Below are 25,740 nucleotides of genomic sequence, written 5' to 3' on the forward strand. Positions count from 1 at the left end.
ACGGATATCACCCCGCCGTCACCAATGGGTGACATAGCTTACACAGTCACATCTCTCTGGCTACGCTCAGGTCAGTCAGGTAACTGCACCTAGGATAAGTGGTCGCCGAAGAGACTGCCATGTCACGTACTGGTTATCGGGGCACTCTGCAGTGAGGGCGGTATATATATCACTGGACCCAGGCAGGGAATATATATATAACACACAATATCTCAAATACAGATATCATAGTATAATAACAAGACTTAGTCCCAGAATGATTAACCAAGACCACACCGAATGATATCCTATGGAGCTCCCTCAAAGCATCCAAACACCAAAAATTGGAGTGAAAAACCACAAAATATATATATCATAAATAAATTTTATTTTGGACAGAAGGTATGACATATAGAGATAAATATCACATGATAAGTAATTAGAACAGACCAAAAGACGAGGTTAAGTGTGCACCAGAAGTAATGCCACCCCAAGGACAAAGGCATGGAAATAAAGTTTATCTCTAACAACCCAAATAAAGATCATACTTAAATATACAAACTAAAGTGCCAGTGCATAAGTTTTTTTTATCCATAGCCCAGATGGTCACATAAGTCTCAAAGGTAGAATCTCATTATATAGATCATTATATCCGTTAATGGCCATGTGGCTAATATAGTCTAAACAATAAAAGAGACATGAACAACCCATAGATCTTACCCATATCTGTGTCCATGGGGATACCCACGCGCCCCTACGCGCGTTTCACAACAGCTTCCTCGGTGGGCGAAGTGATTCTTCCTTTGAGACTTATGTGACCATCTGGGCTATGGATAAAAAAAACTTTTATGCTCTGGCACTTTAGTTTTGTATATTTAAAGTGCTGCTTTAAGAACCCAAGGGAGAACTATAACTCCCAGCATGTCCTGCAGATCCTATGGCATGCTGGGAGTTATAGTTCACCACTGGAGTGGCAGAGTGCTTTATTGCGTGTTGTAAAGACTAACCTTTTAATTGTGGCTGCCAGCCACGCTGTGGTTAGGTAAAAAGCTGGAGCATCCCATGACTGCACAGAGCCCTCCCTCTTGTTGCCTCTCCACAGCACAGGTCAAAAGGGGAAGGTTGCAGATTTTAGTGCAGTGTCTGAAGGACTTGTGATGACATCAAGAAGAGGGAGGGCTCTGTGCTGCCATGTGATGCTCCAGCCCGCCCACTTCATGACATCACACGGGTCCTTATGCCTCAGCATCCAGCACAGCCCAGGCAGGTATGCAGCGATCTTGTCTCCCCTGGCCCCTTGCTGCTGCCCCCTCCTCCACTGGACACAGATCTCCCCAGCCGCTGCAGGGACATTTTTCTGCCTCCTGCAAGTGGTTAACCAGTGGCGTAACTACCGCGGTCGCCAGTGCGACCGGGCCCAGCGGGTCAGGGGCCCGGCAGGTCAGAGGCACCCAACACCATGTTGCAGTGCAGGAGATTCCTGTGTAGGAATCAGTGCAGGAATCTCCTGCACGGCAACAGTCCGAGGCGTATCTAGGGGGAGGGGGCAGCCAGGGCACGTGAGAGACAGGAAGCAGCTCCAGTCATCACGGTGAGACCGCTTCTCAGTCTGTATTTTTCACCCCTCATACATCTCATGTACGTCTGAATGAGATCGTATTTAAGAGAAAGCCAAAATAACCCCGGGACAGAAGGCGAGAGAAGGGGGGAGCTGCCGGACAGAGCCGCTTAATCAGGAGAAGCTGAGGAGCTGCGGCCGGTTTACATCAGCCACCCCTGTACCAGAGAGGAGATTGTGAGTTGTGTATATGAGCTGGTATCTGGTGTGTCTGATATCTGTAGTGTGTGTGATATCTGTAGTATGTGTGTGTGTGTGTGATATCTGTAGTATGTGTGTGTGTGATATCGTAGTGTGTGTGTGATATCTGTAGTATGTGTGTGTGTGATATCTGTAGTATATGTGTGTGTGTGATATCGTAGTGTGTGTGTGTGATATCTGTAGTATGTGTGTGTGTGATATCTGTAGTATATGTGTGTGTGTGATATCGTAGTGTGTGTGTGATATCTGTAGTGTGTGTGATATCTGTAGTGTGTGTCTGTGTGTGAGGCAGGGGCGTAACTACCACGGTCGCAGCGGACGCCGCTGCAAGCGGCTCTGGCATGTCAGGGGCCCGTGTGTCCCCTTGAGCCTGTCTCCCTTGTCCCCTTATGCTTGTGTCCCTTGTCCCCGTGTGCCTGTCTCCCTTGCCCATTAGTCCCTGTGTCACCATGTGCCTGTCTCCTTTGTCCCCTTGTGCTTGTGTCAGTCTCCCATGCCCACTAGTCCTTGTGTGTCGGTCTCCCTTTCCTACTTGTCCCCTTGTGCTTGTCCCTTGTCCCCGTGTGTCCCCTTTGTGTCAGTCTCCATTGCCCACTTGTCCCCTTGTGTCAGTCTCCCTTGCCCACTAGTCCCTGTGTCCCCTTGTGCCAGTCTCCCTTGTCCACTAGTCCCCGTGTCCCCCTTGTGTCAGTCTCCCTTGCCCACTTGTTCCCGTGTGCCCCTTGTGTCAGGCTCCCTTGCCCACTAGTCCCCTTGTGTCAGTCTGTCAGTCTCCCATGCCCACTTGTCCCCTTGTAACCTTCTCCCCTGCCCCCTAGCCCCCATGTGTCCCCTTGTGCCTGTCTTCCTTGCTCCCTAGCCCCCCTATGTTACCCTTGTGCCTTTCTCCCCTAGCCCCCTTGTGCCCTCTCCCCTGCCCCCTCGTCACCATTTGCTCGTTTTTTTCTCACCTCCTCTGTATGGAGGGGCTGCATTATACTATGAGGGGGCTGCATTTTATTCTATCGGGGTTACATTGAATTGTATGGCAGGGCTGCAGGGGGGGGGGGGGGCCCATTTCGAAGTTCGCACCGGGGCCCATAACTTTGTAGTTACGCTACTGGGGATAACATTGCGATCCTACTAGCCGCTGCCCCCTCCCCACGTTACATCCGTACCATAAGACGCACCCACACTTTCCTCCCAAATTTGGAGGAAAAAAGTGCGTCTTATGGTCGGAAAAATACGGTATATATAAACCTCCAATCCATCACTGCCAGGATCCACCAATAATACCAGAACACTTTGCTGCCACCAGTTCCTTGTTAGATATAAGCTCGCTCCATTAACAAGCTTATATCGTGTCAGAAACCAAACCCAGGTAGCGTATAAGTACTAGCCGGACTCATGGACATTGGAAATCAGGTTTTGAGATAACAGAGCAGCCCAAAATTAATTTATATTTTAATTGCCAACAGGCGCACTAGATACTACAAATATATACAGGGTAATATACAGAGATTACAGTCAGAAGTACAGATAAAAGTAGGGTACAGGTTGGGATTAGCAACTAGCTGTATGTGTCACATACCATTCCGTATAATTTGCGGATGAGGGAAGCTCTCGTATTCACAGACACCTTCTTAGGCTACGTTCACATTAGCGTCGCGTCGCTGTTGCGTCGGCGACGCAGCGGCGACGCACGGAAAAACGCGCGCGTTTTGCGACGCGTGCGTAGTTTTTTGACGAAATCGGACGCAAGAAAAATGCAACTTGTAGCGTTTTCTTGCGTCCGACGCTAGCGTCTAAAACGACGCACGTGTCGGAAAACGCGTGCAAAAAGACGCACGCGTCCCCTATGTTAAACATAGGGGCGCGTCGCCGCTGCGTCGCCGACGCAACAGCGACGCGACGCTAATGTGAACGTAGCCTTAGTTCCTGGTCTGTCTCCACACGCGATGGGACGTGGCTTCCATGGCAGAACAAAGACTGGGCTGAAAGTGTGTAGCTACCTTTTAACACCTAGCTCGCACAATCTCATATTTGCTACCGCACAGCTGGGTTGGGCTGAAATCTTCTCACTTGACCTCCTAGCCAAAATAATTCCAAATATCTAGGTTGGGTCATAACTTCCTAATGGGAGGTCCAAACGGGACGACTGACGTCTCAACGGGTTAGTTGAGGATGGACCGATACAGAGAGTCCAAACTTAGATTGGCTAAGAGGTTCTGTAGGGCCAGTCTCGATAGCTTGGAATCCGGGACCGCTAGAGAGCGATGAGACGCAGGGGGCTCCCAGAGTTCTGGTGGTATATCGGACATAACCCTGAGATGCACAGTACTTTCATACTTCATCTCTAGATGTCGGTGACTCTTGATCTGGAGTTTTCCCTTGAAGTAGGAAGACTTGCACAAAAGACAGCAGGGGATCCAAGCACTGCTCCTCCTTGCCTTCATTAACACGTGGTCTCTAATTCTCTGGCCATTTAGCAAAAGTTCTACTCTTGTGGGGATATGTGTACTTTTCCCGAGGGTGGGGGGCCACATTTCATGAGTGTAGGGAGATCCCTGGATAAGCTATGGGGCCTGAATTCATAATCCCATCAGCATTCCCGTGGTTGCACCCCCTTTTGTGACGAATGGTGAAGTGGTATTGCTGGAGTGCCTGGCTCCAGAGTAGCAACCTCCCATTCGTCCCAGAGACCGTGTGTAACCAGCTGAGGGAGTTGTGGTCCATCTCCTCGGTGAAGTGGTGCCCGTATGAGTAGGGCTGCAGGGTCCATACTATTGCCAGGCATTCCTTTTCCTTCGTGGAGTAGGCCACCTCCCTCGGCAATAGCTTCCTGCTCAGGTACAAGACGTCAAGTTAACCTGACTGATCACAGCACCGAGGCCAAAGTCACTGGCATCGGTCTGTACTACAAACGGCCGTTCAAAGTCAGCAGCTTGTAGTACTGGGAAGCTAGAGAGGATGGTCTTGAGTGCCTGGACAGCTGTCTCACAGGGGACTGTCCAGTCAACTGCGACGGGCAGCTTCTTGGTGAGGTCCGTCAGAGGCTTTGCCAGGGTACTGTAGTGTGGGACGAACCTCCTATAGTACCCGGCGGTCCCCAAGAAAGACACCACCTGCTTCTTGGTCCTGGGGGTGGGCCAGAATGCAATGGCATCCACTTTCCCAGGCTCTTGCTTCAGAACCCGGTTAGCCAGGTAGAGGACCTCGCTCATGCCCAGCCGTTGGATCCGCTCAAGCACCTGCGCCAGATGCTCTAGATGATCCTCCCAGGTGGGACTGAAGATGGCAATATCATCCAGGTACGCGGGCCGCTTATCCTTCCAGTCCCTTGAGTAGTGTGTTGACCATCCGCTGAAAAGTGGCAGGAGTATTCTTTATGCTGAATGGCATCACTGTGAACTCACACAGTCCAAAAGGGGTTAGCAAGGCAGAGCGTTCCCGTGCCTCACGGGTCAGGGGAATCTGCCAATACCCCTGGCTCAGATCCATGATGGTCAGGTACTTAGCCTGTTATGATCTGGTGGTTTAGGAGCAACATGGGACGAGCTCTGAAGGAAGTGGTACGTGTACTGACCGCAGTCCCTAAGCTCAACACAACACTAGAAGTAGCCGTGGGATGCTCCTGACACTCCCTAGGCACCTCGTCACAGCCTGAGAACTAACTACCCCTAAAGATAGAAACAGGAAAACTATCTTGCCTCAGAGAAAATCCCCAAAGGATAGATAGCCCCCCACAAGTAATGACTGTGAGTGGACAGGGAAAAGACATACACAGAATGAAACCAGGATGAGCACAGGAGGCCAGTCTAGCTAGATAGATAGGACAGGATGGAATACTGTGCGGTCAGTATAAAACACTACAAAAAAATCCACACAGAGTTTACAAGAATCTCCACACCTGACTAAAGGTGTGGATGGTAAATCTGCTTCCCAGAGCTTCCAGCTAGACAGAATTAATTCATACTGACAAGCTGGACAAACATAGAAAGCACAGAACGGATAAGTCCACAACCTGTGGACAGAAAAGAGCAAGCAAGGACTTAGCTTTGCTGAACTGGTCAGGATAACAGGGAAATCCAAAGAGATGTGAATCCAACCAGGAACCATTGACAAGTGGCACTGGCTGAAGAGAGAGCCAGGCATAAATAGCCGAGCAGAAAGACAATCAGTGGAAGCCGCTACAGACTGCTAAATCCAAGGAGCAGCCATACCACTTAAAACCACCGGAGGGAGCCCAAGAGCAGAACTCACAAAAGTGCCACTTACAACCACCGGAGGGAGCCCAAGAGCGGAATTCACAACAGTACCCCCCCCCTTGAGGAGGGGTCACCGAACCCTCACCAGAGCCCCCAGGCCGATCAGGATGAGCCAAGTGAAAAGCACGAACCAAATCGGCGGCATGGACATCGGAGGCAACAACCCAAGAATTATCCTCCTGGCCATAACCCTTCCACTTGACAAGATACTGAAGCCTCCGCCTCGAAAAACGAGAATCCAAAATTTTCTCAACCTCATATTCCAACTCTCCCTCAACCAACACCGGGGCAGGAGGAGCAACCGAGGGAACAACGGGCACCACATATCTCCGCAACAAAGATCTATGGAAAACATTATGAATGGCAAAAGAGGCTGGAAGAGCCAAACGAAAAGACACCGGATTGATAATTTCAGAAATCTTATAAGGACCAATAAACCGAGGCTTAAACTTAGGAGAAGAAACCTTCATAGGAACATGACGAGAAGACAACCAAACCAAATCCCCCACACGAAGCCGGGGACCAACACACCGACGGCGATTAGCAAAACGTTGAGCCCTTTCCTGAGACAACGTCAAATTGTCCACCACATGAGTCCATATCTGCTGCAGCCTGTCCACCACAGAATCCACACCAGGACAATAAGAAGGCTCAACCTGCCCCGAAGAAAAACGAGGATGAAAACCAAAATTACAAAAGAAAGGTGAAACCAAAGTAGCCGAACTAGCCCGATTATTAAGGGCAAACTCGGCCAACGGCAAGAAAGCCACCCAATCATCCTGATCAGCAGACACGAAGCATCTCAAATAGGTTTCCAAGGTCTGATTAGTTTGCTCAGTTTGGCCATTAGTCTGAGGATGAAACGCCGAAGAAAAAGACAAATCAATGCCCATCCTAGCACAAAAGGCCCGTCAAAACCTAGAGACAAACTGAGAACCTCTGTCAGACACAATATTCTCCGGAATGCCATGCAAACGAACCACATGCTGAAAAAATAATGGAACCAAATCTGAGGAGGAAGGCAACTTAGGCAAAGGTACTAGATGGACCATTTTAGAGAACCGGTCACAAACAACCCAGATAACAGACATCTTCTGGGAAACATGAATATCCGAAATAAAATCCATGGAAATATGCGTCCAGGGCCTCTCAGGGACCAGCAAAGGCAAAAGCAACCCACTAGCGCGTGAACAGCAAGGCTTGGCCCGGGCGCAAGTCCCACAGGACTGCACAAAAGCACGCACATCGCGCGACAAGGAAGGCCACCAAAAGGACCTAGCAACCAAATCTCTGGTACCAAAAATCCCAGGATGACCAGCCAACACTGAACAATGAACCTCAGAAATCACCTTACTTGTCCATCCATCAGGAACAAACAGCTTCCCCACTGGACAGCGGTCAGGCCTATCAGCCTGAAATTCCCGAAGCACCCGCCGCAAATCAGGGGAGATGGCAGAAAGAATCACCCCTTCCTTAAGAATGCCAACCGGCTCAAGGACTCCAGGAGAATCAGGCGAAAAACTCCTAGAGAGGGCATCAGCCTTAACATTCTTAGATCCCGGAAGATACGAGACCACAAAATCAAAACGGGAGAAAAACAGTGACCATCGAGACTGTCTAGGATTCAGCCGCTTGGCCGACTCTAGGTAAATCAGATTCTTATGATCAGTCAAGACCACAACGCGGTGCTTAGCTCCCTCAAGCCAATGTCGCCACTCCTCAAACGCCCACTTCATAGCCAACAACTCCCGATTGCCGACATCATAATTGCGTTCCGCAGGCGAAAACTTTCTGGAAAAAAAAGCACACGGTTTCATCAAAGAACCATCAGAATCCCTCTGAGACAAAACGGCCCCTGCCCCAATCTCAGAAGCGTCAACCTCAACCTGAAAAGGAAGAGAAACATCCGGCTGACGCAACACAGGGGCAGAAGTAAATCGGCGTTTAAGCTCCCGAAAGGCCTCAACAGCCGCAGAGGACCAATTCGTCACATCAGCGCCTTTCTTCGTCAAATCAGTAAGGGGCTTAACCACACTGGAAAAGTTGGCAATGAAACGGCGATAGAAATTAGCAAAGCCCAAAAATTTTTGAAGGCTCTTCACAGATGTGGGTTGAATCCAGTCATGAATAGCTTGGACTTTAACAGGATCCATTTCCATAGACGAGGGAGAAAAAATAAAACCCAAAAAAGAGACCTTCTGAACTCCGAATAGGCACTTAGACCCCTTCACAAATAAAGCATTATCACGAAGGATCTGGAACACCATCCTGACCTGCTTCACATGAGACTCCCAATCATCGGAAAAAATCAAAATATCATCCAAATATACAACCATGAATTTATCAAGATAATTGCGGAAAATATCATGCATGAAGGATTGGAACACAGATGGAGCATTAGAGAGCCCGAAAGGCATCACAAGGTATTCAAAATGGCCTTCGGGCGTATTAAATGCAGTTTTCCATTCGTCACCCTGTTTAATACGAACAAGATTATATGCCCCTCGGAGGTCAATCTTAGTAAACCAACTAGCCCCCTTAATCTGAGCAAACAAATCAGAAAGCAAAGGCAAGGGGTATTGGAATTTGACCATGATCTTATTAAGAAGACAATAATCTATACAGGGTCTCAAGGAGCCATCCTTCTTAGCAACAAAAAAGAAACCCGCTCCCAATGGTGACGAAGACGGACGAATGTGCCCCTTCTCCAAAGATTCCTTAACATAGCTCCGCATGGCGGCATGCTCTGGCACAGACAGATTGAAAAGTCGGCCCTTAGGGAACTTACAACCAGGAATCAAGTTAATAGCACAATCACAGTCCCTATGTGGAGGAAGGGAACTGGACTTGGGCTCATCAAATACATCCTGGAAATCCAACAAAAACTCAGGGACCTCAGAAGAGGGGGAAGAGGAAATTGACATCAAAGGAACGTCACTAAGTACTCCTCGACAACCCCAACTAGTCACCGACATAGTTTTCCAATCAAGCACCGGATTATGTTCCTGTAACCATGGAAATCCCAGTACAACAACATTATGCAGGTTATGCAACACCAGAAAACGGCAATCTTCCTGATGTGCAGGAGCCATGTACATAGTCATCTGTGTCCAGTACTGAGGTTTATCCTTGGCCAATGGTGTAGCATCAATGCCCCTCAAAGGAATAGGGCTCTGCAAAGGCTGCAAGGAAAAACCACAGCGCCTGGCGAATTCTAAGTCCATTAAGTTCAGGGCAGCGCCTGAATCCACAAATGCCATGACAGAAAAGGACGACAATGAGCAAATCAGGGTCACAGATAAAAGAAATTTAGGCTGTACAGTACTAATGGTAACAGACCTAGCGACCCTCCTAGTACGTTTAGGGCAAACAGAAATAACATGAGCAGAATCACCACAGTAAAAACAGCCTATTCTGACGTCTGAATTCCTGCCGTTCTGTTCTAGTCAAAATCCTATCACATTGCATAGGTTCAGGACTCTGCTCAGAGGACACTGCCATATGTTGCATAGCTTTGCGCTCGCGCAGACGCCGATCAATCTGAATGGCTAGAGACATAGATTCGCTCAAACCAGTAGGCGTAGGGAAGCCCACCATAACATCTTTAAGGGCTTCAGAAAGACCTTTTCTGAAAATAGCAGCCAGAGCATCCTCATTCCATTTAGTGAGCATAGACCATTTCCTAAATTTCTGGCAGTATAATTCTGCCGCTTCCTGACCTTGACACAGGGCCAACAGGGTTTTTTCTGCATGATCCACAGAATTACAGTGGGGCAAAAAAGTATTTAGTCAGTCAGCAATAGTGCAAGTTCCACCACTTAAAAAGATGAGAGGCGTCTGTAATTTACATCATAGGTAGACCTCAACTATGGGAGACAAACTGAGAAAAAAAAATCCAGAAAATCACATTGTCTGTTTTTTTAACATTTTTTTTGCATATTATGGTGGAAAATAAGTATTTGGTCAGAAACAAACAATCAAGATTTCTGGCTCTCACAGACCTGTAACAACTTCTTTAAGAGTCTCCTCTTTCCTCCACTCATTACCTGTAGTAATGGCACCTGTTTAAACTTGTTATCAGTATAAAAAGACACCTGTGCACACCCTCAAACAGTCTGACTCCAAACTCCACTATGGTGAAGACCAAAGAGCTGTCTAAGGACACCAGAAACAAAATTGTAGCCCTGCACCAGGCTGGGAAGACTGAATCTGCAATAGCCAACCAGCTTGGAGTGAAGAAATCAACAGTGGGAGCAATAATTAGAAAATGGAAGACATACAAGACCACTGATAATCTCCCTCGATCTGGGGCTCCACGCAAAATCCCACCCCGTGGGGTCAGAATGATCACAAGAACGGTGAGCAAAAATCCCAGAACCACGCGGGGGGACCTAGTGAATGAACTGCAGAGAGCTGGGACCAATGTAACAAGGCCTACCATAAGTAACACACTACGCCACCATGGACTCAGATCCTGCAGTGCCAGACGTGTCCCACTGCTTAAGCCAGTACATGTCCGGGCCCGTCTGAAGTTTGCTAGAGAGCATTTGGATGATCCAGAGGAGTTTTGGGAGAATGTCCTATGGTCTGATGAAACCAAACTGGAACTGTATGGTAGAAACACAACTTGTCGTGTTTGGAGGAAAAAGAATGCTGAGTTGCATCCATCAAACACCATACCTACTGTAAAGCATGGTGGTGGAAACATCATGCTTTGGGGCTGTTTCTCTGCAAAGGGGCCAGGACGACTGATCCGGGTACATGAAAGAATGAATGGGGCCATGTATCGTGAGATTTTGAGTGCAAACCTCCTTCCATCAGCAAGGGAATTGAAGATGAAACGTGGCTGGGTCTTTCAACATGACAATGATCCAAAGCACACCGCCGGGGCAACGAAGGAGTGGCTTCGTAAGAAGCATTTCAAGGTCCTGGAGTGGCCTAGCCAGTCTCCAGATCTCAACCCTATAGAAAATCTTTGGAGGGAGTTGAAAGTCCGTGTTGCCAAGCGAAAAGCCAAAAACATCACTGCTCTAGAGGAGATCTGCATGGAGGAATGGGCCAACATACCAACAACAGTGTGTGGCAACCTTGTGAAGACTCACAGAAAACGTTTGACCTCTGTCATTGCCAACAAAGGATATATTACAAAGTATTGAGATGAAATTTTGTTTCTGACCAAATACTTATTTTCCACCATAATATGCAAATAAAATGTTAAAAAAACAGACAATGTGATTTTCTGGATTTTTTTTTCTCAGTTTGTCTCCCATAGTTGAGGTCTACCTATGATGTAAATTACAGACGCCTCTCATCTTTTTAAGTGGTGGAACTTGCACTATTGCTGACTGACTAAATACTTTTTTGCCCCACTGTAGGTTCGTCATACAATAATCCGAGCGCTTGAAAAAATGCGTCTACATTCAGCAATGCCGGATCCCCTGATTCAAGGGAGAATGCCCAGTCCTGAGGGTCACCACGCAGCAAGGATATGATGATTTTTAACTTGCTGAATGGGATCACCAGAAGAACGGGGTTTCAAAGCAAAAAACAATTTGCAGTTATTTTTAAAGTTCAAAAACGTGGATCTGTCCCCAAAAAACAAATCAGGAGTAGGAATTCTAGGCTCCAAAGCCGGAGTCTGGACAACATAATCTTGGATACTCTGTACTCTTGCAGCAAGTTGATCCACACGAGAAAACAAACCCTGAACATCCATGCCAGAGCATAAATCCTGAACCACCCAGAGATCAAGAGGAAAAAAAAGACAGAACAGAGCACGGAAAAAAAAATGGCTCAGAATTTTTTCCTTCTTTTGAGATGCATTTAACCCCTTAGTGACAGAGCCAATTTGGTACTTAATGACCAGGCCAATTTTTGCAATTCTGACCACTGTCACTTTATGAGGTTATAACTCTGGAACGCTTCAACGGATCCCGCTGATTCTGAGATTGTTTTTTCGTGACATATTGTACTTCATGTTAGTGGTAACATTTCTTCGACATTACTTGCGATTATTTATGAAAAAAACGGAAATATGGCGAAAATTTTTTAAATTTTGCAATTTTCAAACTTTGTATTTTTATGCCCTTAAAGGGAACCTGTCACCCCCAAAATCGAAGGTGAGCTAAGCCCACCAGCATCAGGGGCTTATCTACAGCATTTTGGAATGCTGTAGATAAGCCCCCCATGCATCCTAAAAGATGAGAAAAAGAGGTTAGATTATACTCACCCAGGGGCGGTCACAGACGTTATTCACTCTCTTAGACCAGACGACCTTACACGTGTGTGGCAAGAACTTCACTATTATATATATTCACTATATTAATTAATGGCGCTGTGGTTTAAGTACCCTTAGCGGCCGCCGTTAAAAGGCGTATCGGCGGTCGCTAAGGGGTTAATTCATTTTTGGCCACTTGTACTGTTATGATCTGGTGGTTTAGGAGCAACATGGGACGAGCTCTGAAGGAAGTGGTACCTGTACTGACCGCAGTCCCTAAGCTCAACACAACACTAGAAGTAGCCGTGGGATGCTCCTGACTCTCCCTAGGCACCTCGTCACAGCCTGAGAACTAACTACCCCTAAAGATAGAAACAGGAAAACTATCTTGCCTCAGGGAAAATACCCAAAGGATAGATAGCCCCCCACAAGTAATGACTGTGAGTGGAGAGGGAAAAGACATACACAGAATGAAATGATGAGCACAGGAGGCCAGTCTAGCTAGATAGATAGGACAGGATGGAATACTGTGCGGTCAGTATAAAACACTACAAAAAAATCCACACAGAGTTTACAAGAATCTCCACACCTGACTAAAGGTGTGGAGGGTAAATCTGCTTCCCAGAGCTTCCAGCTACACAGAATTAATTCATACTGACAAGCTGGACAAACATAGAAAGCACAGAACGGATAAGTCCACAACCTGTGGACAGAAAAGAGCAAGCAAGGACTTAGCTTTGCTGAACTGGTCAGGATAACGGGGAAATCCAAAGAGATGTGAATCCAAACCATTGACAAGTGGCACTGGCTGAAGAGAGAGCCAGGCATAAATAGCCGAGCAGAAAGACAATCAGTGGAAGCAGCTGCAGACTGCTAAATCCAAGGAGCAGCCATACCACTTAAAACCACCGGAGGGAGCCCAAGAGCAGAACTCACAAAAGTGCCACTTACAACCACTGGAGGGAGCAAAAGAGCGGAATTCACATCATTAGCCCCTGCCAACTGGTCGAGCAGGTCATCAATGCGTGGTATGGGGAACGCATCAGTGACCGTCACAGCATTGAGCCCCCTGTAGTCCACGCAGAATCGGATTGTTAGGTCCTTTTTGGGAACGAGGACTATGGGCAAAGCCCACGTGCTGCTGGATGCTTGGATCACCCCCCAGCTTTAGCCTTTCGTCAATCTCTTGGTGCATGTGCTGCTGCACCTCGAGAAAGACCCGATATGCTGAACATTGGATTGGGGGGTGATAACCGGTGTTCGCGTCATGAGCGGCTGTCCCAGTCCTTCTGGGCAGGCTGCTAAACAGCTCCTGGAAGGGGTGTAGGGTGACCCCCAGCTGGGACCATTGTTCTTCCAAGAGCTGGTTGCCAACCTTCACATCCTCAATGGATCCACCTGCCTTGGCCTGGGTGAGCAGATCCAGGAGGGTTTCTGCCTCTCCTTCCTCGGGAAGGTTGCACAAGGGGAGGGCGCAGGCATCCCGCTCAAGGGCCTTTATCATGTTCATGTGGAAGGACTTCCTCTTTCCACGGGTGTGGTCCAGGGTGACCAGGTACGTGATGGCGTTGATCTGCAGGTGCACATGGTATGGGCCCTCCCAGGCCACCTGAAGCTTGTTCTGTGGTACAGGGACAAGTACCAACACTTTGACCCACCTGGTAGGTCCTCTCACAAGCATTCTTGTCGTACCAGCGCTTCTGGTCAGTCTGGGCTTGCAACATATTGTCATGCACCAGCCACGTCAAGGCCGTCATCTTGTCCCGGAAGCGCACATCATACTCGATGACCGACATTCCATGGGTAGCCAAGTCCCCTTCCCATGCCTCTGCCACCAGAGCCAGGGGCCCCGCACACATCGCCCATACAAGAGCTTAAAGGGGGAGAACCCTATTGCGGTCTGTGGAACCTCCCGGTAGGCAAATAAGTGTGGGAGGTACCGCTCCAATCTCTCACGTGGGAGTCGACCAACATTTTAAGCATCTGCTTCAAGGTGCCATTGAACTGCTCGCACAGGCCATTAGTCTGTGGGTGGTACAGGCTGGCCACCTGATGTTCACACCTCTTGCTTGTCACAGCTGCCATCCCTGTGTATGTAGTGTCAGTGTATGAGAAAGATTAAGATTTCGCTACCCCGTCCACAGCAGGAGGCACATTCAATACATCAACATCATTAGCAGTGGACTTGGGGGTTCAGTGGCCACATACTGGGACACCAGCCACCTGAAATCAGTCTCAAGCAAATCATTGGCGGGAATGTTTGATACCCCCACCTCCCGCATTTCCCTCCCGGCGCTCCAGTCCAAATACACCTTGGCAATGGGCAGTGCCGGTTCGACGCCTCCAATCCCGAAGACGAAAAGGGTTTTTCCGGGTACCAAATCCCAGGGAGACACCACCTCAGGCTGTACAAGGGTCATCTCTGCACCGGTGTCCCGCACTCCCATGACCACTGCACGGCCGATGGTGACGGGTTGGTAATTATCAAGGGACCTACCACCACCTCCTCCCACACACAAAACAGTGGACGGTTTCTGGGACAGCGACGGGGCCTTATGGCGCTGGGGACACATGGCCTTGAAGTGTCCTGGTTGGTTGCGTTGATGACAACGGCGAGGTTCCACCCCTGACCTGGAGACGGGAGCACAGGGGTGCGCCCCCTGCATTCCAGGAGCTGGGGAAACGGGCAGGATTGGTCTTACTCCCTCTCCGGGTGCTGCTGGCGCCTCTCTTGGCCTCAGGTGCCCTATTATTGGCGTATTCATCTGCCAGGCTGGAGCAGAGGTCCCCTTTAATTTCCGGTCACGGATGAACTGCTGTAGGTCCTCCGGGCAGTTCCACAAAAACTGCTCAGTTGCGATGAGCTCCTTCAGCTGCTGGACGGTAGTAAGCTCCAGTCCTGTGGTTCATTGGTCCACTGCTCTCGGTAAGGCCCGCATGTAATCAGTCCAGCTGTCTGCAGGACCCCGCTGCATTCTCCGGAGCTTCTTTTGGTAGGTCTTAGGAGTCAAATTGTACTGCCAGACCAGAGCCTGCTTGATGTCCTTATAGCTCAGGGTGGTCTCGCTGGGCAGGTAGCCATAGATTTCCAGGGCCTTACCCCTGAGGCGAGGGGTTAAGACCCGGACCCACTGGTCCTCAGGCAGATGGTACTGATGGCAAGTTTTTTCAAATGCCAGCAAGAAAGTGTCCAAGTCCCCTCCTTGGTCTGGCAGAGCAAAGTCCTCTGCCCGTAGCTTTGGGATCTGGATCTCAGGGGAGTCGCGACCGGCTGGGGTCTGCAGCTGGAGTTGGAGCTGAAGCATTTGTTGCTGGTGTTTGCGCTCCCACGGACGTTCATCATGCTCATATTGTTGCTCCTCACGCTCATGCTGATGTTCTGCCATGACAGTAGCGTAGGTGGCTTTGTCTTCGGCCTGGAGACTGACCATAGCCACTTGCAGGAGGGCATGTTATCCCTGCATGGCTTGGGTGGGCAGGTGAGGGGCAGTCCACTGCAGAACTGAGCATGGGTGGCAGTCTCTTTGGGGAGCCTTGGAGGGACTCCCCGTCGCCTTGAACATCACAATCGTCCACCTCCTTTCCATCGACCATAGCATTGGCCATTGCCTGGGTTTGGGATCTGGTGCCACTGGCCATCTTTGCTCCCTTTGGTTACTTACACAGAGCTGCGACCCGTGTACCCACACACCTTATGTTATTTGCACTCTGACAGTCTAGTGCTAGGCTGATCTTAAGACCCCAGCAGCAAAAGCTACCGCTGGTAGTCATTAGTGTCTGGGAGTAGGGGTCCCACATACACTATTATCTTGATCCCACCGCTCTGCCACCACTTGTAAGGAAAACCACACACATGAGAGGACCAGGGGATACGGATATCACCCCGCCGTCACCAATCTGTGACGGAGCTTACACAGTCACAGCTCTCTGGCACCCCCTTACCCTCAGGTCAGTCAGGGAACTGCACTAAACCGAATAGCCACAAAAGTACGGAGGACTGTGATCAACAACAAAATCTCTACACTAGCAACAAAAGTCCCCCAACACAGCGTAAAGAATCAATAATGTCTTTATTGAAAATACAAATTTTAAAATGTTTTAAGGAGATAAGAGCAAACTGAAATAACAGGATGGAAAGAAACATACATTGAACGGAACATATGATGACAGTATCCTGGGTATAAATATACCACGTGTATTCAAGATAAAGAATTTAATATCCGCTTGAGGCACAGTTCAATATTGCATGTAGGTAAATACAGTGTAAAGTGCATGGTGCTCATAGCCAAAAGAGCCCCAAGACAGATATAAAATACTTTATACATGACACACGTGTATCTGGGAGTTCCTCTCTCCCTGATTGGCCTCAGGAAAAAAATGTGTAATAGTATAAAAAAGGGAATAATCCCCTTAGGGCAATCAGGAACAGTGTCATGCATATCAAAGATCAAGGGAACTAATTATAGCAGCAAAAATAAAAACCACAGATAAATATAAATACCCAGAGTTCAGTTCCGTCCAGCGTACCACTTGACGCGCGTTTCGATGGTAGTCTTTCTCAGAAGGTGTATACACCCCTTCTGAGGAAGACTGCCATCAAAAATGGAGTCTCTCTCGTCCCTCACAGAAGGGGTCTAGATGGAAGTGGGCCAATGATAAGTCAGGTGATTAAAGTATTCTAGATGAGGTGGGCCAGAAGAGGTCAGTTGAAAAAGGGGGTGGGCCAGGGAAAGGTCAGATGATGGAAGGGGTCCAGATGGGGTAGGCCAGGGAGAGATCAGGTTATAGAAGGGGTCTAGATGGAGGTGGGCCAGGGAGAGGTCAGGTGATGGAAAGGGTCAAGATGGGGGTGGGCTAGAGAGAGGTCAGGTGATGGAAGGGGTCTAGATGGGGGTGGGCCAGGGAGAGATCAGGTGATGGAAGGGGTCTAGATAGGGGGTGGGCTTGGAAAAGGTCATGTGATGGAAGTGGTCTAGATTGGGGTAGGCCAGGGAGAGGCCAGGTAATGGAATGGAAGAGGTCAGGTTACATATACATAGTTACATAGTTATTAAGGTTGAAGGAAGACTATAAGTCCATCTAGTTCAACCCATAGCCTAACCTAACATGCCCTAACATGTTGATCCAGAGGGAGGCAAAAAAAAACCATGTGGCAAAGAGTAAGGTAACGTTCACACTAGCGTTATGCTAGTGTGCGTCGGGTTAGCGTCGGGCGACGCAGCGGCGACGCACGCGTCATGCGCCCCTATACTTAACATGGGGGACGCATGTGTTTTTGTTAGTTGCGTTGTGCGACGCATGCGTCTTTTTTGCCGCAAGCGTCGGACCAAGAAAACGCAACAAGTTGCATTTTTCTTGCGTCCGATTTTCGGCAAAAAACGACGCATGCGGCGCACAACGCTAGTGTGAACGTAGCCTAAGCTCCACATTGGGGAAAAAAAATTCCTTCCCGACTCCACATACGGCAATCAAACTAGTTCCCTGGATCAACGCCCTATCAAGGAATCTAGTGTATATACCCTGTCACATTATACTTTTCCAGAAAGGTATCAAGTCCCCTCTTAAATTTAAGTAATGAATCACTCATTACAACATCATACGGCAGAGAGTTCCATAGTCTCACTGCTCTTACAGGAAAGAATCCGCGTCTGTTATTATGCTTAAACCTTTTTTCCTCCAAACGCAGAGGATGCCCCCTTGTCCCTGTTTCAGGTCTATGATTAAAAAGATCATCAGAAAGGTCTTTGTACTGTCCCCTCATATATTTATACATTAAAATAAGATCACCCCTTAGTCTTCGTTTTTCCAAACTAAATAGCCCCAAGTGTAATAACCTATATTGGTATTGCAGACCCCCCAGTCCTCTAATAACCTTGGTCGCTCTTCTCTGCACCCGCTCTAGTTCAGCTATGTCTTTCTTATACACCGGAGACCAGAACTGTGCACAGTATTCTAAGTGTGGTCGAACTAGTGACTTGTATAGAGGTAAAATTATGTTCTCCTCATGAGCATCTACGCCTCTTTTAATGCATCCCATTATTTTATTTGCCTTTGTAGCAGCTGCCTGACACTGGCCACTGAATATGAGTTTGTCATCCACCCATACACCTAGGTCTTTTTCATTGCCCAGAGTATTAGAATTAAGCACATAATTATACATCGTATTACTTCTACCCAAGCTGTTTGAAGTATTCTAGATGAGGTGGGCCAGAAGAGGTCAGTTGAAAAAGGGGGTGGGCCAGGGAAAGGTCAGGTGATGGAAGGGGTCCAGATGGGGTAGGCCAGGGAGAGATCAGGTTATAGAAGTGGTCTAGATGAGGGTAGGCCAGGGATTGATCAGGTGATTGAAGGGGTCTAGATGAGGGTAGGCCAGGGATTGATCAGGTGATGGAAGGGGTCTAGATGGGGGTGGGCTAGGGAGAGGTCAGGTGATGGAAGGGTTCTAGATAGGGGTGGGCTAGGGAGAGGTCAGATGGTGGAAGAGGTCTAGGTGGGGGTGGGTCAGGGAGAGATCAGGTGATGGAAGGGGTCTAGATGGGGGTAGGCCAGGGAGATGTCTGGTGATGGAAGGGGTCCAGATAGGGGTGGGCCAGGGTGAGATCAGGTGATGGAATGGGTCTAGATGGAGGTGGGCTAGGGAGAGGCCAGGTAATGGAAGGGGTCTAGATGGGGTGGGCCAGGGAGAGATCAGGTGATGGGGTCTAGATGGGCGTGGGCCAGGGAGAGATCAGGTGATGGAAGGAGTCTAGATGGGGTAGGCCAGGGAGAGATCAGGTGATGGAAGGGGACTAGATTGGGGTAGGCCAGGGAGAGATCATGTGATGGAAGGATTCTAGATGAGGTGGGCCAGAAGAGGTCAGTTGAAGGAATGGGGGTGGGCCAGGGATAGGTCAGGTAATGGAAGGGGTCTTGATGGGGTTAGGCCAGGGAGAGAGGTGATGTAACGGGTCTAGATGGGAATGGGCCGAGGAGGGGTCAGGTGATGAGAGGTGTTAATTGAAAGTGGTCTGGAGCGGGATCTAGATGGGGGTAAGCTAGGAAGATTATGGGAGGTGTCACGAATCACAGGGAGGATATTTTTATCATCCCCACCGCTCTCATTATTATGTCAGGAACCGGGGTTGTTTGGTTGCCCAATTCATTTCTGAAGGGGATTTATCTATATCCCAGTTACGGTTTGGAACTTGCAGCTCTCTGGCGCTCCCCTTACGATCAGGTCAGACAGGGTACTGCACCTAGGATAATTAGTCGCCAGAAAGACTGCCTTACTTTGTACTAGCTAATGGGCAGACTGCAGCGAGGGCGATTATAACTACTCCCACTCAGGCGGGAACAATAATTATCAACGCCATCTGTCGCTACCAGGTTCCCCAAACGCGCAGGACAAATCAGCTGCCACCAGCTCCGATTTACTAATTAATAACGGGTCCAGAGCCAACCCAAATTAGTAGCGTAATTAACTACAGAGGACGTGACAGTACGTTATAGAGCAAGGAGAAACTACGCTAGTAATTTTATATATTTTACTCCAAAAAGGTAGGCAGTGTTTACAAAAGTCTAAAAAGATAGTATAAAAGTAGACAAGTATCATATGTACAAAACAATTACAAATAAAAATGGATTAACAGAAGAAAATCGACTTACGGTTCTATCATATCATGGCTGACCATGCGGCTCAGTGGAAGGGCATATATCCCAGTGCATGACAGATGCAACTCTCAGCTAGACCCGGGACAAAAGACTAGTGAAGACTGATGTCTCACTCACTTATCTCCATGCCCAAAACCAAAGCACTCCCCCTGTGGTGACCTCACTCAGAGGCTGAATAGTCCCCTTAAAGGGACACTGTCACCTGGATTTGGAGGGAACAATCTTCAGCCATGGAGGCGGGGTTTTTGGGTTTTTGATTCACCCTTTCCTTACCCGCTGGCTGCATGCTGGCTGCAATATTGGATTGAAGTTCATTCTCTGTCCTCCATAGTACACGCCCGCGCAAGGCAATCTTGCGCCTTGCGCAGGTGTGTACTACGGAGGACAGAGATTGAACTTCAATCCAATATTGCAGCCAGCATGCAGCCAGCGGGTAAGGAAAGGGTGAATCAAAAACCCCGCCTCCATGGCTGAAGATTGTTCCCTCCAAATCCAGGTGACAGTGTCCCTTTAACATTATGAGAAGCCATTTTTACACATTTTGGCGTATGAACTTCGTAGCAGAAAGAAAAAGTTATCACTATGCTCAGCAAGTCCTGAAGGTTAATTTAAGTGGAAACACGTCTTGGCTAGGAGCCCCAGTTAAGCAGTAATGCGTTTCTCACTTTCGGCTAAGCGCTGGGATTCCCAAACCCACCAGTTAGGAGCCCTGTCCCTGCGGTTTCCGGAAATATGAACAGCCTATTTCTGTGAATATCCTGTTTTGATATATTTGGTCTTAAACTACACAAAGGAATTGCCATGCACTGCTTCTCTTTATGTTCGGTTTCACAGTTGCAAATGAAGACATTCCTGAGGGAGGGGGGAAAAGAGTGGCTTAGAATTTCAGCCTGTGCTGGCAGTTAGAGAGGGGGGGTCAAAGAGCCCACAGCGTGTGTCTGGAACCATGGCACCTTCTGAAAAATTACTCCGAACAAGGCATTTTTTACATTATCGTGACAGGAGGGCTATAGTAGGAGGGCGGGTCGGGATCAAGTTATGGGAGCCTATACTTGGGTGGGGAGTGTTGGTGAGGGGTCAAGTGATGGAAGGGCTATACATGGGTGGGGGGTGTTGGTGAGGGGTCAGGTGGGCTATACATGGGTGGGGGGTGCTGGTGAGGGGTCAGGTGATGGGAAGGCTATAGATGGGTGGGAAGTGTTGGTGAAGGGTTCGGGTGATGGGAGGGCTATAGTTGTGGGGAGAACTCTTCTATTGACCATTCTGTTTGTCCTTTCTAGATGCAGCAGGCGGGTGAGCTTGGTGGCAAGAAGCAGACGTGGACAGGCGAGATGGTGAGGCAATGATATTGTCTTCTCTGCTCCCTCTACTATATGTGACCACTGGAGAAGCAGTGATGGTGCTGAAGAGATCATTTGATTTTGAGTTTCGTGTTATTAGGGCCTCTTGCGTGGGGTCGTGTGACCTCTAGGGATCATGTGACCTCTCTGAGTCATGTGATTGTGGCCCCTCCATCAGAGGGTTGCGTGACTGTGCATCTTCTTGAGGGGGATGCATGATTGCAGGGCTTCTAGTGGCTGATGAGATGGAGGCACACCATGTTGTGTGATCTGGGTGCAGTCACTGATCATTTCTGTTTTTCGCATGTAGACTGTGAATTATTTGAAGAAATCTAGGCTGACGGTTGAAATGAGGACGAACGTGAGATGGCAGCTGAACGAAGAGATTGTGACGCGTCATCTGCTGAAAAGCGTAAGAATACAGGTGGAGGAGTCATGGCGGCTCCTGTTCACTGTGATGCTGGTTAAATATACTGTAATTTTCCACTGAGTGCCACTCCGTGTGTGAGTGAAACCGTGACTCCTGTACGTTTTCCTGGCCGTGGTGGACTAGACTGTGTCCCTGGCTGTGGTGTATGTGGCTCGTGTGCCCCTGACTGTGGTGGATGCGACTCGTGTCTGTTTTCCTGGCCGTGATTTGTATCTGTGTTTCCCAGGTTATGGTGTGATTAGCTTGTATGTTCCTTGTTGTGGTGTACTTGACTCATAGGTCCCTGGCCCGTGTGTCCCCGGCTGCGGCGGATGCGACTTGTGTTTTGTGCATCCCTGTCTATGATGTACTTAGCTTGTGTGTCCCTGGTCATGGTGGATGTGACTCGTGCCTATGTGTACATGGCCATAGTGGATGTGACTGGTGTCTTTTCCTGGCTATGGTGTACTTGACTCATGGGTCCTTGGATGTGGCTTGTGTCTGAGTGTCCTTGGCTATGGTATGCTTAGCTAGCTCATATGTTTCTGGCTGTGGTGTACTTGGCTCGTGTGTCCCTGGCTGTGGTGGATGTGACTCGTGTCTGTGTGTTCCTGGTCGTGGCTTGTCTGTTTGTCTCTGGCTATGGTGTACTGAGTTCGTATGTTCCTGGCTATGGTGTACTGAGCTCGTATGTTCCTGGCTATGGTGTACTTAGCTCGTATGTTCCTGGCTGTGGTGTACTTGGTTCCTGTGTTCCTGGCCATGGTGGATGTGACTCGTATCTGTGTGTTCCTGGCCGTGGCTTGTGTCCCTGGCTGTGTTCTTAGCTCGTATGTTCCCAGCTATGGTGTACTTGGCTTGTGTGTCCCTGGTCATGGTGGATGTGACTCGTGCCTATGTGTACATGGCCATAGTGGATGTGACTGGTGTCTGTTCCTGGCTATGGTGTACTTGACTCATGGGTCCCTGGATGTGGCTTGTGTCTGATTGTCCTTGGCTATGGTATGCTTAGCTAGCTCATATGTTTCTGGCTGTGGTGTACTTGGCTCGTGTGTCCCTGGCTGTGGTGGATGTGACTCGTGTCTGTGTGTTCCTGGTCGTGGCTTGTCTGTTTGTCTCTGGCTATGGTGTACTGAGTTCGTATGTTCCTGGCTATGGTGTACTGAGCTCGTATGTTCCTGGCTATGGTGTACTTAGCTCGTATGTTCCTGGCTGTGGTGTACTTGGTTCCTGTGTTCCTGGCCATGGTGGATGTGACTCGTATCTGTGTGTTCCTGGCCGTGGCTTGTGTCCCTGGCTGTGTTCTTAGCTCGTATGTTCCCAGCTATGGTGTACTTGGCTTGTGTGCCCCTGGTCATGGTGGATGTGACTCGTGCCTATGTGTACATGGCCATAGTGGATGTGACTGGTGTCTGTTCCTGGCTATGGTGTACTTGACTCATGGGTCCCTGGATGTGGCTTGTGTCTGATTGTCCTTGGCTATGGTATGCTTAGCTAGCTCATATGTTTCTGGCTGTGGTGTACTTGGCTCGTGTGTCCCTGGCTGTGGTGGATGTGACTCGTGTCTGTGTGTTCCTGGTCGTGGCTTGTCTGTTTGTCTCTGGCTATGGTGTACTGAGCTCGTATGTTCCTGGCTATGGTGTACTGAGCTCGTATGTTCCTGGCTATGATGTACTTAGCTTGTATGTTCCTGGCTGTGGTGTACTTGGTTCCTGTGTTCCTGGCCATGGTGGATGTGACTCATATCTGTGTGTTCCTGGCCGTGGCTTGTGTCCCTGGCTGTGTTCTTAGCTCGTATGTTCCCGGCTCTGGTGTACTTGGCTCGTGTGTCCCTGGTCGTGGTGGATGTGACTCGTGTCTGTGTGTTCCTGGTCGTGGCTTGTGTCTGTATGTCTCTGGCTATGGTGTACTTAGCTCGTATGTTCCTGGCGCTTTCCTCCAGTGACCTCGGTCGCATACCGTTCTGCGCTGGCACACACAGGACATTCCTGAGCATCCAAATAACCTAAAAACCATTGGATCTGCAAACTGCAGGATATTGATAAATTACGAATATACCAGTAAAATTGTTCTGATGAAGGTCTGGATATGGACCAAAAACGTTCAACCTTTTTGCTTTATGGATGCACAATAAACAATTTGTCTTTTCAAGCCACAATAGCATTTGAGTGCCAAGTTCTTTTCTATTTTTGGACTGTTTCGGGCTGAACGCCCTACTTGAGCACCTCCCAACCTATTTTGTATGAGTGCCATGCTTTCACTACCTCATCTGGCTGTACTAAGCTCGTATGTTCCTGGCTGGGGTGTACTTAGCTCGTATGTTCCTGGCTGTGGTGTTCTCGCCTTATGTGTCCCTGGCCATGGCTTGTGTCTGAGTGACCCTGGCTATGGTGTGCGTAGCTCATATGTCCCTGGCTGTGGTGTAATTGGCTCGTGTGTTCCTGGCTGTAGTATACTTGGCTCATGTGTCCCTGGCCGTGGTGGACGCGACTCGTGCCTGTGTGTCACAGGCCGTGGCTTGTCTGTGTGTCCCTGGCTATGGTATGCTTAGATGCAATGGATTGCATACGGCACTCAAAAGTCATTAGAATAGGTGCTCAAGTAGGGTATCGATCCCAAAATCAAAATAAGTTAAAAAATAACTCGACACTCAAAATGTATCGTGTTGAAAAAAAATGGTTCCAATTTATTTTGCATACAGTGATCAATTACGGTAAACGTTTTTGATCTGGGTATAGACCTTCATCAGAAGCTGTATGCTGCTTGTTTAGGGAACCACATGTCCTAGCACAGGGAAAGTTACCAGTGCTGTGGGTCTGATAAACAGACCGGGTAAATGTAGTCCGGTGTAGCGGTTAGGGTTAATAGGATAACACGTTGTATATTCTGTTTTCCACTTGATGGCCGTGGTGTACTTAGCTTGGATATTCCTGGCTGTGGTGTACTTAGCTGACATGCTCCTGGCTGTGGTGTACTTGTCTTGTATGTCCCTGGCCGTGGCTTGTGTCTGAGTGTCCCTGGCTATGGTGTGCTTAGCTCATATGTTACTGGCTGTGGTGTACTTGGCTCGTGTGTCCCTGGCCATGTTGGATGCGACTCGTGTCTTTGTGTCCCTGGCTATGGTGTGCTTAGCTCATGTTACTGGCTGTGGTGTACTTGGCTCGTGTGTCCCTGGCCATGTTGGATGCGACTCGTGTCTTTGTGTCCCTGGCTGTGGCTTAGGTCTGTGTGTCCGTGGCTATGGTGTGCTTAGCTCGTATGTTACTGGCCGTGGTGTACTTGGCTCGTATGTTCCTGGCTGTGGCGTACCTAGCTCTTATGTTCCTGGCTGTGGCATACTAACCTCCTATGTTTCTGGCTGTGCTGTACTTGGCTCGTGTGTTCCTGGCTGTGGTGGATGTGGCTCGTGTCTGTGTGTTCCTGGTCGTGGCTTGTGTCTGTATGTCCCTAGCTATGGTGTAATTAGCTTGTATGTTCCTGGCTATGGTGTGCTTAGTTTATATGTTCCTGGCTATGGTGTACTTAGCTCGTATGTTCCTGGCTGTGGTGTACTTGGCTCATGGATCCCTGGATGTGGCTTGTGTCTGTGTGTCCCTGGCTGTGGTGTACTTGGCTCTTGAGTCCTTGGACGTGTTTGACATAGCTTGTGGATTCCTGAACGTGGCTATTCTGTGTATTCTTGGCCGTTGTGTCTCGGTTCTGTGTCCCAGGCTGTGGTTGCTATATTGGTAGACCTGTACGTGTAAGCTATGTAGTTGGGAACCTATGTCTTTTCGACCAGTGATGGCATCTCTTCTTTCCAGTTAGGGGTGGTGGCTCCGGCAGACGCTGTGAAGATCCCTGATGAGCCCATCACCAGGTTCGGGGAGTACTGGTGTGAGGTAACGGTGAGTTCCTGCACGATTATCCATGTCTGTACTAGTCGATCCATAAAGAAAATGGTACTAGTCGATCCATAAAGAAAATGGGCCTGATGTCTGTATCATTGAGTGCAGGGTGTCTGGCTGCTGGAAGAACCTCCATCTTCCCTACAGCGCCTCCACAGGGACAATAGGCATTACACGGCCTGGTCCTCCAGA

At 48.8% G+C, this 25,740-nt stretch overlaps 1 protein-coding gene across 2 annotated transcripts in view; it reads left to right on the forward strand.

Annotated features, from left to right (window-relative positions):
• The window catches only part of MRPL9 (mitochondrial ribosomal protein L9), a 68,263-nt gene that overhangs the window by 41,892 nt on the left and 631 nt on the right, over positions 1 to 25,740 (forward strand). The window contains exons 4-6 of one of the 2 annotated variants that reach the window (XM_069768278.1): positions 21,193 to 21,246; positions 21,563 to 21,664; positions 25,465 to 25,548. In XM_069768278.1, coding sequence (XP_069624379.1) covers positions 21,193 to 21,246; positions 21,563 to 21,664; positions 25,465 to 25,548 — 240 coding nt within the window. The remainder of the gene's footprint in view (positions 1 to 21,192; positions 21,247 to 21,562; positions 21,665 to 25,464; positions 25,549 to 25,740) is intronic. The other variant, XM_069768287.1, reaches the window with a different exon arrangement.

This window comes from Ranitomeya imitator, chromosome 1, assembly GCF_032444005.1.
Source record: "Ranitomeya imitator isolate aRanImi1 chromosome 1, aRanImi1.pri, whole genome shotgun sequence".
Classification (NCBI taxonomy): Eukaryota; Metazoa; Chordata; class Amphibia; order Anura; family Dendrobatidae; genus Ranitomeya; species Ranitomeya imitator.